General features: G+C 38.9%; 1 protein-coding gene across 2 annotated transcripts in view; it reads right to left on the bottom strand.

The window, feature by feature from the left end:
- Positions 1 to 17,002, bottom strand: part of SCG3 (secretogranin III) — a 38,499-nt gene extending 21,497 nt beyond the window's left edge. The window contains exons 1-8 of one of the 2 annotated variants that reach the window (XM_082447231.1): positions 16,587 to 17,002; positions 15,851 to 15,903; positions 15,307 to 15,352; positions 14,996 to 15,211; positions 10,141 to 10,283; positions 9,164 to 9,313; positions 6,110 to 6,287; positions 3,494 to 3,610 (exon numbers count right to left, since the gene is read on the bottom strand). In XM_082447231.1, coding sequence (XP_082303357.1) covers positions 3,494 to 3,610; positions 6,110 to 6,287; positions 9,164 to 9,313; positions 10,141 to 10,283; positions 14,996 to 15,211; positions 15,307 to 15,352; positions 15,851 to 15,903; positions 16,587 to 16,677 — 994 coding nt within the window. In that variant the 5' untranslated portion in view covers positions 16,678 to 17,002. The remainder of the gene's footprint in view (positions 1 to 3,493; positions 3,611 to 6,109; positions 6,288 to 9,163; positions 9,314 to 10,140; positions 10,284 to 14,995; positions 15,212 to 15,306; positions 15,353 to 15,850; positions 15,904 to 16,586) is intronic. The other variant, XM_082447232.1, reaches the window with a different exon arrangement.
- Positions 17,003 to 17,234: the final 232 nt, after the last annotated feature.

The raw sequence follows: 17,234 nt of genomic DNA, 5'->3' as shown, positions 1-17,234 counted from the left end.
ACAAAAAGTCAGTGAGATGGGGAGGGATAGATTCCTCACACTGTGGTGGGCTTCACAAACCTGAAGCCAGACTACCCCCACCCCTGGACTTTTCAGTTACATGAGGAAATAAATTCCCTTGTTGCTTAAGCCAAACAGTTGGATTTCTGTCATTCAGGGCTCTCACTAATTCATGAGGCAGCCAGTTCTATTGTTACCCTTAAAAAATATTTTTTTCACTGATAGAACATTGTGTAAGTTTAAGGTATAGTACAACATACTGATCTGATACACTTATATTCTGCAAAATGATTACCACAGTTAGCTAACACCTCCATCATGTTAGATGTCTTAAGGGCGAGAATTTCTCTATTCATATTAAGCTGAAATCTGTATTCTTGTCTTTGTCCTAATTCTGCTCTTTGGAGTAACATCTTGTAGGTGTTACCAGGCAGGAATCTAGACTGTGACCACCTCAAGGCAGTCAATGAATTAGAATCCACAACCCTGGTATTCAGTTATTTAACCAGTCACATATCCATCTTACTAATAGGACAGGGCTATTTGCAAACAAGCATTTCTTTGCAATTAGTCTATAAAGATTCCATTATTGCTTTGTATTACTTCTCCCCAAGAAAATTCTTCCTTCTACCTTACCCCATCCCTTTTTGAGAAGAAAATCAGGATATCCTATTGTGTGACACATTCTGCTTTCTTCTTTGAAATAGCGACCACAGCTGGCAAACTTTGTAGTCATCATACATTGTTGGGAGCAGAACAGAAGGGTAGATCACTGATCATTGTTTGTCACATGCTGAGATGGAGGAGAGGAGGTTAGTTAATCCTCTCTCTTCTACCCATGCTGCCCCTGAGCCCTCGAGGGTCTGAGGGTGTAGCTTCATGGCAGCGACAGTCAAAAGCCAACATGCTTGTACAGAAAAATTCTCTATATACAACTCATTTTCTGATTGTAAAAGTTATATACAAAAATGAACAGAAAATTATAAGGAAAAAATAACACTTACTATGCCCAGATAATGTTTTGGTATATTTCTTTCCAACTTTTTTTTTTTTTTCCCAACTTTCTTTCTTTATGCATATCCATTTTTTAACACCAAAATTAAGGTCATATTCTAAATGGCTTTAAGCATTCAATAGTATATCATGAACATTTCCCCCATCATTAGTCTTTATAAACAATATTTATTTATTTATTGTTTATAAACACTATAATTATTAAAAATTTGTTTATAAAATATTGTTTATAAACAATATTAAAACACAATTTATAAACATGCAATGATTAAAAACGCAAACATTAAAAAATAAAATTTAGTCTAAATAAGAATTAATAATTTATTTATTTATTATTTATTTTATTTCTTTTAAAGTTTGTGGGTTTTTTTTAAATTTATTTTTATTTTATTTATCTTTGGCTGTGTTGGGTCTTCGTTTCTGTGCAAGGGCTTTCTCTAGTTGTGGCAAGCGGGGGCCACTCTCCATCGCGGTGCGCGGGCCTCTCACTGTCGCGGCCTCTCCCGTTGCGGAGCACAGGCTCCAGACGCGCAGGCTCAGTAATTGTGGCTCACGGGCCCAGCCTCCGCGGCATGTGGGATCTTCCCAGACCAGGGCTTGAACCCGTGTCCCCTGCATTGGCAGGCAGACTCTCAACCACTGCGCCACCAGGGAAGCCCAAGAATTAATAATTTATATAGTCTCCTCTTGTGGGGTAGCAAGTTTATTTCTATTGTTTTGTTTCTATAAGCCAGTGCTGTCCAATAGAACTTTCTGCAATGATGGAAATACTCACTTCTGTGCTGTTCAGTATGGTAGCCACAAGCTACCTGTGGCAAGTGAGCACTTGAAATATGCCGAGAGCAACTGAGAAACCAGATTTTAAATTTTGCTTAATTTTAATTACTGTTAATTTAGATAGCAACATGTGACTATCACACTGGACAGCACAGCTATAAATAATAGTGGAAATATCTGGCTTGCACACAAGCCTTTGCGGCATCTCTGATTTATTTCCATAGGATAAATGACTTGTGTGAAATGTGAGTCACAGGGTATTGATATGAAACAATGATTGATTTGAAACAATGTTTTAGATCTACTATTAAGTGGGTAAAGTAGTCCACAAAGCACCGTGTGTAACTTAAGCCCATTTTTTGTTAAATAAGATAAAAGAAAAAAATGACATAGGTATGTATGTGTATGTGCGTGCACACGCACACACACACACACACACAGAAACATCTGGAAGGATATAAATCAGAACGTTACCTGGATGCTAGTATTATGAGTGATTTTTCACTGTCTTTTAATATCTTTTTGCATTGACTGATTTTTTAAAATAAATATGTTCTTTTATAATCAGAAAAAAAACAGTAAAACTAGTTTTCATGTAGAAAAAAATGGCATTTATACAGAACAACTCTGGATTACTCTATCCTGAGATTTTCTCTTCCATCTAATTCTCCCTCCCCCATCAGTGATCAGAGTAAGGGGCCATGAGTTCATCTTGCCCAAAGGACCTCTGAGATGAATGGTATTTGGTGATTAACTAAACCAAGCAGGAAAACAAAAGGCTTTTCTTCTTTTAACAACCTACATGCAGAATCAAAGATTGTTTAAGCTGATCTATAAAGTTCAAGGAATCAAAGGGCCAGTTAGTAAGTATTTTTCTATAAAGGGCCAGTTAGTAAGTATTTTTGGCTTTGTGGGCCATATGCAGCTACTCAGCGTTGTCATGGTAGCACAAAAGTAGCCATGGACAACACTAAAACAAAGAAGCACAGCTGTGTTCCACTAAAACTTGATTATGGATGCTGAAATTTGAATTTTATATAGTTTTCTCATGTCACAAAACACTATTATTTTGATTTTTTTCAACCATTAAAAAATGTAAAAGCTATTTTTAGCTTGTGTGCTATACAAAGATAGGTGATGGGACAGATTGGCCCCTGGCCAGTAGTTTACCAGCCCCGGTTAGAGGTAACAGAGTCCTTTATTTCACAGATACAGAAACTGAGGTCCAGAAAGGTGAGTGCCTTCCCCAGCATGACAGACCTGGTCTGAGGCAGAGCTGGGACCAGGAAGCAGAACTTCTGATGCCTAATCCAGTGCTCCTTCCTCCTCACCACACACAGGCCGCACTGGTTAAAATCAAGACTCTTTTTGTCCCAACCATGCAAACACAATTGGGAAAAAAAAAAAAGTCATATTTTAATAATATTATCTCTGAGGAGATTATTTGAACATGTGAATATGACAAAATATAACAAAGGTGAAATGTTTGTATTTGAACTGGATCTATAAATATAAAGAGTTGAAAACGTCTGGTTAATTTTATTTGTATACGTTGTCAAGCTGGGCAACTCTGATTACCCAGATGATTCAGGCTACTTTGGCATAAATTATCAAATTAGTAAAATAATTGTTGCCCAATCTCTCATTCATTTTGGACAATGCAAACTAACCACTGTGAAAACAAAAGTGGTAGGACTCTCACCAAGGTAGGAAACACCTTCTTCTGGAGATATGGTGCCATATTTTACCATCATCTTCACAAAGTCAATCAACGTTTTCATGATAGTAATCAGGGTTTCTTTCTCTTTTGTCTCTTTTTCTGTATAAAAGGACAAAATAATTTTTTAAAAACTAGTGGAGTATAGCTTCATCTTTCAATGTTAATTTATGAAATACAGCATCTTATTGAAATAGTTCTCCCTACATTTATAGCTAAACCATTTATAGCTAAAATATATTTAATTTCTGAAAAGCCCAAGACTTGATTGGGAATACAGAACAATGTACAGGTGTACTGAACTTTTTCAGAAATGGGTAATTATAACTTCTCCAAAAAGGTTTACCTTAATCTAAAATATTTTATTGATGGAGTAGATGATAGAGACAGTTTGCAACCTGAGATAATATAAACTCAAAAGGAAAGTTAGAAGATTGGTAACCCAACAACCTTTCTCTACTCTGGTCGTATGTTTTTGAGGGAAGGAATGACCTGTTTTCATTAATCAAGCTTAATATTTGAAATAGGAACACACATGTTTCTTTATTTTTTAAATGCAGTGTTGATTTTTTAACAGTAGTATATATTGCTTTCTAACATTTATTTCATTTGAAAGAATAAACGCATATAGTGAAAATATTCCAATGGTACAGAAGTGAACAGTGAAAGCAATATTCTCTTCCTCTCCCTCCCCACAGCTCCTACTTCCTATAGGCAACCACTATTAACAGTTTCTGGGAAACTCTTCATATTTGACATACTGTTCTGTATCTTGATAGAACAAGATGGCCAATGGTTCCATAATAGTTCAGTGGCTATATTAATTCTAAAATCAGAAAAAAAAATCTATTTCCATTTTTGAAGGAAAGAAAAACTAAGTTGCTAGAGGACAGCTTCCCTATTCTTTCAGCTGCCAGGAAGGATTTTCTCTACATACTTCTAGCCTCTACCCCCATTTTTTCATCCTCCTCACAGATGAGGTTGGTAGCCAACAGCCATTAGTCTACTTTTCTTGACGGATGGGGATTTGGAATCTTTCTTCTTTCTGTTCCCCTGGAACAGTGGAAGGCAGGGACCTGAAAAATGTGCCTGCTGTGCAGACTCAAACTCTTCCAGGATCGGCTGTTCCAAGAGCTAGACTGAGGGTAGGGAGTAGACAAGCCCACTGCTGGCTCTCACACCAAGCTACATTCTACAACCCGGTCTATATCAGTAGCAAAGATATTTTGGTTTTCTGTCTGTTTTAAAATTTCTCAATTGGTTCAGACCTTGGGTAAAAAAGATGGGTACTATCAAAGACCTCAGTGTACGTATTTAAATTAAAAGTCTATAAAAATAAAGGCAATAAGGAATGGAGTCAAGGAAACTGAAAGATAAAAACACACAAAATAAAGAATATTCCATACAGTGGAATCTTAAAAATACCACAAAAGTCACAAAGTTGGGAGAGAGGAAGGTGGGAGAAGAGGTGGGGGAGAGAAATCCTGGAAAAGGGCAGGAAAATAATAACTTCAGCAATCACATTATTTGCTCAAGGTCACATCCATATAAATATTTGGTATTATGCTGATACACTTCACTGACAAGAAATGACTCACCAGGATGACAGAGGTTCTGAGCTGGGTATCTGCCAACCAGTGGGGCAAGATGGATTGGAATAGACCCTCAAGATGTACAAGCCCTGCAGACACCAGCAGGGGGGCTGGTGCCATCTGGCCAATGTCTGGAATTGAAGGACCAAAGGATGCTCCCCAGAAATGAAGTCTACTCTAAGGTCACTTCTTGGGGAAAGATGTTACAATTACAGAAATCTTTATTACAAATGTTCAATCTGGGGATGAATCTTTAAACAGAAAGAAGAAAAGCTATAAGGCAGCTCAGGGCAGCTATCTGGACAATAACAACAGAAAATTGGCACATTATTATCCTCCTTGCAGATTAACCCAAAATAAACATGAACTGAAATCTTCAGTCAACTTATTTTGGTGCACATATAAAAGAAAAGAGCGCAACACATTAAGGACTTTTTAAAAAAAAAAGCGGAACATTTCCCAAGCGTGTTTTGGGCTCCTGACCTTCATTAGTCCAATGTTTAGTTCAATTCATTTGAAGACAAGTTGAAAATATCTAAAAAGCAAAATTCTGAATCATTTAAAAATAATAAATTATGTTCCTTACACTTCTTACTAAGAGAGGAAAATAAAGCCTTTTTGAAAAGAGACTTGCAATAAAAGTTGAGGCTGAACTGGGTCAGGCCAGGAACGCTCTCTGATTCATCTCTATATGGGTACAAGGTTCACTACAATCCCAGGAACACAGCATGTGTTCAATACCTGTTTATTAAACAAATAAATGAACCCTCTGTTAACATGAAGATTAAATTATCCAGAAATTCCACCTTTCCTGATTACCCTTTCCTAAATATTTCCATGGCTAGTACACTTCTTTTGAAAAAAATCAATGTGAACTATTTTCCCCGAGGCCATAATATATGTCACTGATGGTTGAATTTAGAAATTGAAAACAGGAAGAAAAAAAACCCACCCACACATTTCCTGGAATTACTGTTTCTGTTCCACATGGTCAGAAAACAATGTTTACCTGAATCAATACTTTTCAGTAGTGCATAGAAGTTTGGGAAATACTGGAGTTCCTCAAAGTTGTCTTCACTGTAGGTTTTAGTTCTCCTTTCCAAGCCATTCGTCAAGGTTAAGGTGTTAGATACTGTTTCGTCATTTTCTCCATTAGCAAAACCATCTTGAATTGCTGCCATTGGAGTCTCCAGTGGGGGAAAAATCAATACAAAATAAACATTTTTGTTAGAATTGATGACAATCCGGGATGATTCTTTCCTCTGTGATGCCCTTGAATGTGAAGTGCAAGATTATCTCTTCCTTTGTAAGCTCCTGCAGGATCAAACTCTATTGCAGGCATGTGGGCATCTAGTTACATGGGAAGGTCATTGGGATTTAGAGACAGGTGCTTGACCTGAAGACCCTGGCTCCTGCTCAGGGGAGAATAGACAGGTTCCTGCTCTGGCCAAGTTTCCCTCCACCAGTTCTCATGAGTGTTTCTTCATAAAACTGCCTTTCACCAAGGAGGGGAGCTTTGAGTTTATAGAATCTACCAAGAGGGATGGTGCCAAGATACAGGAAAGCCTGTCACAATGTCTAATACTAGCAGAGCAGTCATACCTTAGTGATTCCTGGGTGACATTTTAAATGCCAGCTGGGAGGGTACATAAGACTCTTTTTCCTAAACCTGATGTGTGTCCAGTGTTCCCTATCTTAATGATCCATTCTCCATTGAGTGAACTGGACAGAAATGTAAGAGCCTTTCTTGCCTCTTCCTCTTCATCTCCCTGCATTCGATCCATCAGTAGCGTTATTGGCCATACTGTCTAAATTTATCCCAAATTTGTACATTTCTCACTTTCTCCACTACCCCACTCTAGTCCAAGCTACCTTCACTCCTTACTTTTTAAGTGGTACACCACCCACCTTCCAATCTATTCCCAACCCTGCATTTTCCACGTTCTAGCCAGTTATCTTTTTTAAAATATGATCATGTAACTCCTTTGCTTAAAATCCTTCAGTGTTTTCCCATTGCTCTTATGATAAAGATCAGAATCTGTACATGGCTGATAAGACCCTGCTGATCTGGCCTGGGTCCACCTCCCCAGTCTCATCTCTCATTGCTCTCTCTGTGTTTCAGCTACACTGTCCTTGTTTCAGTTACTTGGGTACTCCACACATCCTTCTCTACATATTGCCTATCATATTCACAAGTTAACTCCTATTCAGCCTTCAGTTTTTGGCTCAAGTCACCTCCTCCGGGAAGCCTGCCCCAAGCCTAAGTCCAAGACAGGTTCCTTTTTTATGAGTTCTAGTAGAACCATGTTTCTTTTCTCAGAGCACTTAATGCAGTCACAATTAAAATACATGACTGGGCTTTCCTGGTGGTGCAGTGGTTAAGAATCCGCCTGCCAATGCAGGGGACACAGGTTTGAGCCCTGGTCCAGGAAGATCCCACATGCCGTGGAGCAACTAACCCTGTGTGCTACAACTACTGAGCCTGAGCTCTAGAGCCTGTGAGCCACAACTACTGAGCCCACGTGCCACAACTACTGAAGCACACGCGCCTAGAGCCCGAGCTCTGCAACAAGAGAAGCCACCGCAACAAGAAGCCCGCGCACCGCAACGAAGAGTAGCCCCCACTCGCCGCAACTAGAGAAAGCCCGCGCGCAGCAATGAAGACCCAACACAGCCAAAAATAAATAAATAAGTAAATTTATTTATTAAAAAAATAAAGTAAAATAAAATAAAATACATGACTATTTGAAGACCATCTACCTCTTCCCTTAGACCTTAAGCGTCATGAGAGCAGGGATTATATCTTTTTAAATGAGCATTGTATCCCCAGTGTTTGGTACATAGGTGGTACCTCAATAAACATTTACTGAAAGAATATTTTGTTTGCATTTATGCATTTAGATCATATGAGTGAGCAGGTCAAGCATATGGACATTTTAGAGATGGGAAGTAAGGAGTACATAATAAGAGTGAAGGATCATGAAAATTGCTATGTCAGTTTTAGTTCAGTTTGGTAAGTTTGAGTAAAAGCCATGAGTTCTGTGATAAATCTAGATAGTTTTTTTTTAGGGTGGGTGGATCTTCAAAAGCTGTTTTTAAACATGGCAGATGGTGGCGATTGGAAGTAGGGAGAGCAAAGGAGAGTTTTTGGCTAGCAGTAAAAAACAAAACAAAAACAATCCATAGCAATTTCTGTTTTCTAGCCTTCCCTAAAATAGGACCATAAGTCTATACACCCTTTTTCCTTGTATTTGGGATAGGGTGTTGGAGAGCCATGGGGTATGGGTGCTCTGGTGGAGAAAATGAAAGGAGAGGCGAGGAGTTTGATATCCTCTTATACCCTCCTATAGTTAGCTCCATCTAGAAGTTTAAAAAGAATTCAAGGAGGAGAGAATGATTTTAGTAGTTTGGCTGAGGCCAAAGAAAAGATGAAGAGGCAGGGAGTCCAGCAAGGACAAGGACGAATGAATGGCAAGTCTAAGTAAAGGATGACAGACAGGCCTCTGAGCCAATGGAAAGAGGAAGGAGCAAGTGGAAGAACACAGGGTAGACAGAGAGGCAGCATGAGGCAACTAGCTCTGAGGAATATAAAAGCTGGTGTGGAAAAGGATCAAATCAGCCCAAGTTTCTTTTTTGGGGTTTTGGGAGCAGATGATGACATCCACTGTGAACAGAAGTTGGATACCAACTTCTGCTGTGAAATACTTGGATCCAGCACACTGTGATTATACGAATTATTATGTGAAATAACCGTTTCACAGTATATTATGCGTTATTTTACTCTGGGGTATAAGGCATAATCTTTACTATGTAATATAACATGCATCTTTATATTATTTTCAAAGTGGAGTTCATTTATATCTTTTAACTCATTGTATTTCATTAATGTATATATTTTAAGGGGGCTAAAAATGTCACATACCCCAGTTCTTATTTGGCACAAACTGAAGTATTAATTATACACAGATTGTATTAATTATATACAAATACAAGTATACACACACATCCATGCACATGCATATACACATACATAATAGATGCATATACATTTGCATATACATACCACTTTCTCTGGTATTTTTCCGGCCTGACTCTCAGTCCTGTTTGTTGGCTTACTGAGCTCCTCTTCATAACTGTTGGCTTCCTTAGAGATCAGTTTTTGTAAAACCTCTGCAACTTCATCTTCCAGTGTGTGTGCCTGGCTTTCTGTGATCTGTTATAGAGAGTCAAAACATATAACTGTTATTCCCATTTTTGTGATTTAAAAAAAAATCTAGACTAAACTCTTCAGTTGAACACCTATTTGTAGAAGACAAGAGAATGTTCTGGTCCCTCTTCTGAACATCCCTTGATTATGCCTCTACTACATGCTGGCCTTCACAGTGACTGCTCAGCACTCCTGGGAAGAAGTGTCTTTGGGCCCATTGTGCAAGCATCAGTCCTGTCTGTTGGAACCCACAGAATACTTAATTTGAGAAACAACTTGAGGGTTGTTTCTCAGTCCTCAGCTGCAGATCATAGTAGGTAACCTTTGAAACCTGCAAATTTAGTGCTCTCCTAAAGCCTGCCAGGTCTGTGTTAGTATCTGGGAGCCAAGCTGGGGCGGGGTCAGTTTGGATTGCTTATGGCTTCCCAATCATTGCGTGGCTTTGCACATCTTACTTCCTTCTCATCTAACACATTTTTTTTTTTAAACTTCTGCTGGTTAAATCCTAACCATCCTTCTAAGCTCACTTCAAACACCTCCTCCTCTGAAGCTTGTCCTTATTGCACAACTGGATATAATCCATCCTCTGGCACACTGAACCACTCAGATGGTTCTTAGGCACCTTGCATCATGAGCACTTGTGTACTTGTCTAGTGCCTCTGATAAACCATAAATTCCTAGAGGGAAAGAATGGTGTCTTACTTGTCCTCGAGACCCATGGTGACTGGTATAAAGTAGATGCATTATAAACATTTGGCTCTTTGAATGAAGTGGCTTGGCTTCTCAGCATATTCCAACCTAAGATTTGGTTTATTCTCATGCATATGACTTACTAGGCCAAGATTCAGCAGTTTAGAAACGATCTTGTCAAATACTCCTCTGTCATTTTCCTCATAAATCCTGGTAGCAATTTTCTGGACAATGTCTTCAGCAGTTAAAGAAGTTCCATCTAGTTGATGAAGGCCATCTGGATCATCTAGACAGAGCAATCACAACTTCACGTTGTGGTGATCACAGACCTATTTCTTGGATTACATTAGATTTATAATCTATATCTTGTACACTCAAATATGTTTGGAATACGTTTAAGGTGGTGCTTAGTCCATGTAAACGCTTGGTTTAAAATAAAATTTGACTTCAAGTTAAGAACCTAGGATGATAATGGAAATTCTGAAAGCTTCTTATGTGATTATAAGAGGAAGATCTGAAAACAACCCAAAAGGCCTCTCCGTTTGTAGCACTAATAGTACAGAAAGTAAAATACTGTTAGATAGTATGCAGTATTGTTCAAAGCACTCTTCTATTTATTATATAATTTGATATTCCATTTCCCCACAAGAGTAGATTGGTATTATCTGCACATATACTCCCTTTGCAGGCAAATTCCTGGGCTGAGGGTGGGGAAATCTGCCTTACACCCAGAATCAGAGAGTATGTACTGAAGATTTTATGACTTACCTGGAATAACTGTTTACTTGTATGTGTCAGGGCACCTTTATGTAAGGCAGCTTAATGTGACAAGCCTCTTTCTCCAGAGAATAGGGAACTTATTTTATGTGCCTGGAATTTAAGCTTTTAAAATGTGATCACAGGTTTGCACAAAGCAATATGTAAATCTATGTAAATCTCAGCAGAGAAGCTTGCAGATATGTATCCTTGGCTTTCCTGGGAATACATTTGGCAGCACTACTCCAGACTAAAGAAAGCAAGGGCCTTCCTGAGGGAAAGGAAGGATACAGTAGGGTTGGTGGCAAGGAAGCTTTGCACTATGTCCACAGAGCACTCCCAGGAATTAATTGGTCTTTTCCAATCTATGCCACATGGAACAGTATATTCATATATGCAAGTTTACAAGGCATTTAACCTGTCACTTCTAGGCAGCTTGGAAAGATCAGAAATTTAGCTCCAGTGATCCCTCTTGTTATCTATATATCCTTGGACCACTGTAAAGGAAGTTAATAAGAGTATCTATTTCATGGGATTGTGAGGATCAAATGGAATAAAATGTAAAAGCACCTTTTAAATTGCAAAGTATCGTATGAAAGTTAACGTAGTTTTATTATGATGGACCGTAGATTTGTACCTGAAATAAAGGAACTACAATTATCTTCTAGAGAAAATAGACATTGCATCCCTAGCCAAATCCTACCCTAATAATTCTGATCATATTCACTCGAAGAAAGAAGAACCTAGTACATGTTTCTATTCTGATTCTCTCCTTTTCTTCCATAGCTCCTGGGGATTCGTAGACTTTTTCTAGACTCTATGAAGCTGGAAGTATGTGCAGCCTCAGGCAGAATATCCTCTTCTTGGTGTTTGGAAAGAAGCTTAGGAAAATGAGCAGGGTGAGTACACACAGAGGGCTGGAAGTTCTCTGACAGTATATGACTGCTGAATTGTTGGCCAACCCATGAGCTGTGAGCCCTTTGAGTCCTGTGTAGCAGAGTGACGAATGAGCAGAAAAGTCCCTTAGAAAACCCTGTAAAATCAGTTCCCCTCCTGGCTGACTGAAAACTGGGTTCATCACCCATGTTTTTCAGGAGCAGAGACTCACTATCACTTAGGTCTGATTTTTCCATTTGTGGGTTGCAAGTCAGACTCTCGGGAATACGTGGAGCAGAAACTTCCCTGGGTCTATGCAGAGGTGGAAGCATTTATTTCCCTTCCCACTTATCCCTCGGGATCTGAAAAAGGAAGAATAGTGGTTGCCTGCTGAAGCTGGAAAATAAACGAGATGACTGTTTTTCAGTTCATTTACTTCACAACAGGAAGAACATTAGCAACACTCTGAAGAAATAGCCTCCTCCTCTGCATTGTTGTATTCTCTTGAGCCAGGAACTTCAGGCTCCCCTAGCAGAGCTTAGCTAGATGGGGTTGATAGTTGAGCAGTTGGGCAATGCTCCTTGCCTTCCAGTGATTTCCCCTGCTCCTCTACAATGGACAGAATTACTCAGAATGGCTTCTCTACTGCTTGTAAAGGGGTGTTTCACCCTCCTATACAGACCTCAGAGGGAAACCAAACATGAGTTCAACATTTATAAGTTTTTAAAGCATTTACAACTCTAAGTGGATGCAAAAGGGCCTTGTTCAAAGTTGTCATCTGCTCAGTTACATTTGAATCTCCAGGCATCTAATATGGCACTTGACCTTCATTTATTCAATATATTTGTATTAAAGTCTTAATATGGGCCAGGACTGGAAATAGAGTGATAAAGAGTTTAGATGTGGTCCCTAACTGCACAGAGCTTACTGTGTAGCTCATAGACTGATACATAGTAATTGCTCAATGAATATTTGTTTGGTGAATGCACACAGGAGCCACAAAGCACTATTTCCTAAAAGAAACTTAAAAAAATCCTGAATCATACATACTGTAGAAAACACTGAGAATGAGAATTGGTGGGTCCTGTAGCACAAGCCCATTTACAGGTTTCCTAAAGGTATAAAAGCACCCTGCAGAAGTTAGGCCCCTTGCCCTCCCTTCTGGGATGTAAGTCTGCATACCTCTGAGGTTCTAGTCACCTGAGTGGTCCCAAACCTTCTGGTTCCAGGATTACCAGGGTATGAGAGAAAATCAGCAATTCACTCATATCATTCTCTCCAAGAATCTTTTCTGTATACTCAAGTGGACTTAAAATGACCCCTAGGGTAAACCTAGAACCATCAAAACTAGCACTTGGTAGTTCTGAACCTATTTGCATGCTAATAAAATGTTGAAAAATTTAAACATAAGTTGCTCAAGTTAGTGACAGATCACAAACAGATCTGCCTCTGTCTGCATGTACAGCCCATCTGACCAAAAAATGCAGTCAAACTTTAGACTATTTTTTTATTTTATTAAATCAAATGGTTGATTCAATCAAAGTGGTTAAATCTGTTTTTCATGGGGCTATGCCCAGTGCCTATTTATTTCTAGCCCAAATACTTTAGTTTAAAAAGTAGAATTCAAAAAAAAATTTCCCTGGGAATTCCCCTGTGGTCCAGTGGTTAGGACTCATCGCTTCCACTCCCATGGGTCCACGTTCAATCCCTGGTTGGGGAACTAATATCCCGCAAGCCACGCACAGCACAGCCAAAACAAAACAACAACAACAAAAACAAAAACAAAACCCTCACACAAAAAAAACCAAAAAAATTTCCCTGAATAGTAAACAATATGAAATGTGTCAAAATATAGACCATCTCCCCCACCCCATACATATAAAACACACTTCTGAATTCTCCTCAGGCTACAATAGCCTATAAAAGTCATTTAATTGGCAGTTGTTTTCTGACAGAGATAATCAGTATAACTCTCTTGTGGTCCGTGGAAAAGAATTAAGACACATAAGAAAATCTGTAGTCACTCCTAAGCACCAGTATTCAGAATGGAAGACACACTGAGGAAGACCTCAGTGCCTAGGTACAATAGTTAATTTATTCCCTCATGTATTCTTTTATTTGTGCATTTGTTCATTTATCAATTCATGCAACAAATTCACGAGCTCCAGACACTTGGACTACACCATCTCTGTTCCATGGAGTTTTCAGTTTAGTTTAGGAGAAAAAGATAAATCATAAGTAGTCATACTCAAGGATGTAAAATGACAAACTGCAATAAGTGCCATGAAGGAAGGAAATAAGGTTTCTATCAGATCATGTGTGCTGGATGAACCTAGAAAAGTAGACAGCCCATGTAGGACTGTAGAAGCCATGTTAAGGATTTGGGGTTTTATCCTAAGAGAAATGGGAATCTATTAACAGTTTTATGCAAAACAGTGGCATGCTCATGTTTGTGTGTTGAAAAGATCACTCTGGCTGCTACATGAAGAATAAGATGGAAAGGGTCAGAGCGAATGCTAGAAGATCCATTGGAAGATTTTGCTCTAGTTCAAGTGAGACATGATTGGAGCTTGGAAAAAGATGGAGGTGACTGGGGATAGAGAAAAAAATTTTGAGAGATACATAGGAGATAAAATTGCTAAGACTGATGGATTAGAATTTGAGAGGTAAGGAGAAAAAGAAATAGTTTGACTCATAGATTCGTATTGACAAACGGGATGTATAGTAGTGCCTTTCCTACAGGAAAGAGGGCTAAGTTGTAAGGTGTACAGAAATTATGAATTTAATCTTAGACATGTTAAGTTTGAGGTGCATCTGAGACTTCCAAGGTAAGATAAGTCAGTAGTTAGCTAGATACAGGTCTATAGTTCAGAGAAGTCTGGGCTAGTGATATGAAACATCAGGATATAGATGGTAACTGAAGCCGTGGAAAGGTTAGAATGACCTAGGGAGAAAGGATATAGCTAGGAAGAGAACACTGAAAAGGGAGTAACGAATATTCCACTTGGGGAGGGGTGGTATTTTGTTGATTTAATTGTTTGAGAATTATGATATTTTGCTTGTGCTAATAGTTAAATTGGAATGTTAAAATGAATTCAATAACATAAAATATAGAGAGTAGATTTAAATTTTTTTCAAAGCATCAGTAAAGGAACCTTTAAAGAGAAAATAAAATCTGGGCTTCTGTGGAGCTGGAGCTTTGCACATTATCAGTAAGTTTGGGCTTTATCTCAATTTTGGACATGACTAATAAAGGATTGTAAGTGTGTAAGAGATATTTTTAAAATATAGGACTTTCTCTTAACCCATAATGGGAAACTCCAAATTAGAGAAAATAGGTAGCAAAACTTCTTTTTCTTCATTTACCTTGAAATTTATGATCCAGTCCACTCTTAGTAGAGTCATAATCATCAATCAGTCTTCGATTCTTGGTTGAATCAACATCTTCCAGGTTCAATTTATTATCATTTGGAGAACTTTTTACAGACTGTCTTTCTTTGTCATTCTTTTCCTTTTCGGTTATAGCCTTTAGCAGGTTCAAGTTATCAACAAAGGAATAATTGCTCTCACCTGGCTTGTTTTCTGGAAGAAAAGCCCCCGAGCCAGGCACATCCATTTTAGTTAAGCTTCTCATAGCCTACATTATTTAAATTAACATCAGTGTAATTTCTTATTACCTGAAGGGTATGTTTTTTTAATCTTGTCTGCTTCTGCTTCAGCAATCTGTGAAAGAAACAGGAGATAGACCTGGTTTTAAATCATTACTCCACCACTTACCAAATATGACAGCTCAATAATTTAATCTCCGTGGGATTTAGCTTTCTTGTTTGTAAAATGTAGTTAATAATTTCTATTCAAAGTATGTCATAAGGATTAAATGAGATAAAATAAAGGGCAGATGGTCTATAAATATTAATTACCACTCTGATAATATTGGTAAAAGATAAATCTCTGATAAAGAAATCTTACAATAGAATGGACGTGATGTTGAGCTTACTGGGTTATTATGCAGTCAGCTTTTTGTATTATACTGAACTCTATATTTAACTGTTGGGACAGAGAAATTACCAAAATTATATTTCCCTTCATAATTTCAATGTTTATTATTAAGCTCCTGAGGTTTGTGAATTCAAAATGGCTAAAAATTCACAGCATAATTACATTAAATAATAATAACTAAAATAAAATGGAATAGCATTTATAATTTTACTTCTGACCTACCTGCTCATTCAGAGGTCTTTCTGCACTTAATTCTCTATTATGTAGGGGTTTGTCTGGAGTAAACACACACAAATACAAATTTAATTGTTCATTGGAAAGACAATATGTCTCATTAAATAAAATCTTCAAAAAAAAGGAGAAATATTTTTGGATGACTGTGAAACAAAAATATATATTAACAAAGATTATCAAGATTATACAATAACGATGATTATCAGTGTTGCCTTGCTTATTATCTTGGTGTATTTCCTGAGTTAACAGAATTACACTTTTTTTTTTTGACCAGAAATCTAACATATTGTTCTAACACTTGGTTTACCAGCTGTTTTCAACTAGACAGAGCATAGTCTGGATTGGTATTATTGGCACATTAAAAGCTTTCTTCATACACTGCACGTTTTATGAATAGAATATCTGAGAAAGGCTGTAAGATGACTAGGAGAAAAAAAAAAACCCAAAACCAAAAAACAAGCCATATATTAGGCGGGAAAGCCACCCCCTCCCAATTTCAAAATAAGATCTTTCAAAACAACTTATGTTATTGTTCTAGCATGTAAAAAGTGAGGGAGGAAAATCTGTCTTCTGGCTCTAAATTCGAACTGATTTCTCTGTCAACATGCACGGATATGACGTGATCAGAAAATGAGGCAAGGTGATTTACAGCTCGCGGATTATACCAAGCTGTACCTTTTCATGGCGAAATAAAAGGGAGGTGGGAAGAAAAGCGTCCACGTACCTTGGCTGCCTGCCGGTTTGGGGAAAGCTTGAACTGGGCTGCTGTGGAGCACCAACACCACAATCCAAGTGCCGGTCCAAAGGAACCCCATTCTTCCACGCTTGGCTTCAGAAACAGCCTGGCGCCGGGCTCCCGGAGCTATAGCTTTTGTTATGAATGAAAAGGAGGCGTAAAAACAGGAAGAGCGAGGAGGGCGGGCGCGGGGAGGGCGAGTGGCGGGGACTCGGAGCTGGTGGAGCTCTCTGGGGCTCCGGAGTAAAGGGATTCGAAAGACTCTGGGCGCTCGGGACTCAGGTCTTCAGGTGGAGGAGAGCGCTGTCCGCCCCGTGGGTGCTGAAGTTCCTGTAACGCGGAGCGGGCAGCGGGTCTGCTAGGGCGTTGCCTTCTTCTCGCTCCCTCCTTGAGAGGAAGTGGGGATGGAAGCGCATGCTCCCTGCGAGCCAGAGGCGGGAAGGGATGGCGTCAGCGACTCCGACGCAGCTCCAATCCCCACAGCGAGTGGAAGGGGGGAGGACGACAGACTAGCTAGCGTATTTTCTGCGCCGCAGTCCTAGGGGTGCTCCTGCGCTCACGGTCACCTGGATTGCTGTAAGCGTGGACATCGTTGTCGTAACCTCCCAAGTAAACGTTACCTCAGGGACCAAGTGC

Source organism: Balaenoptera physalus (genome assembly GCF_965194825.1).
Source record: "Balaenoptera physalus genome assembly, chromosome: 2".
NCBI classification, from domain to species: domain Eukaryota; kingdom Metazoa; phylum Chordata; class Mammalia; order Artiodactyla; family Balaenopteridae; genus Balaenoptera; species Balaenoptera physalus.
Note: the sequence above shows the minus strand (reverse complement) of the source record. Positions and strands in the feature narration are given on the sequence as shown.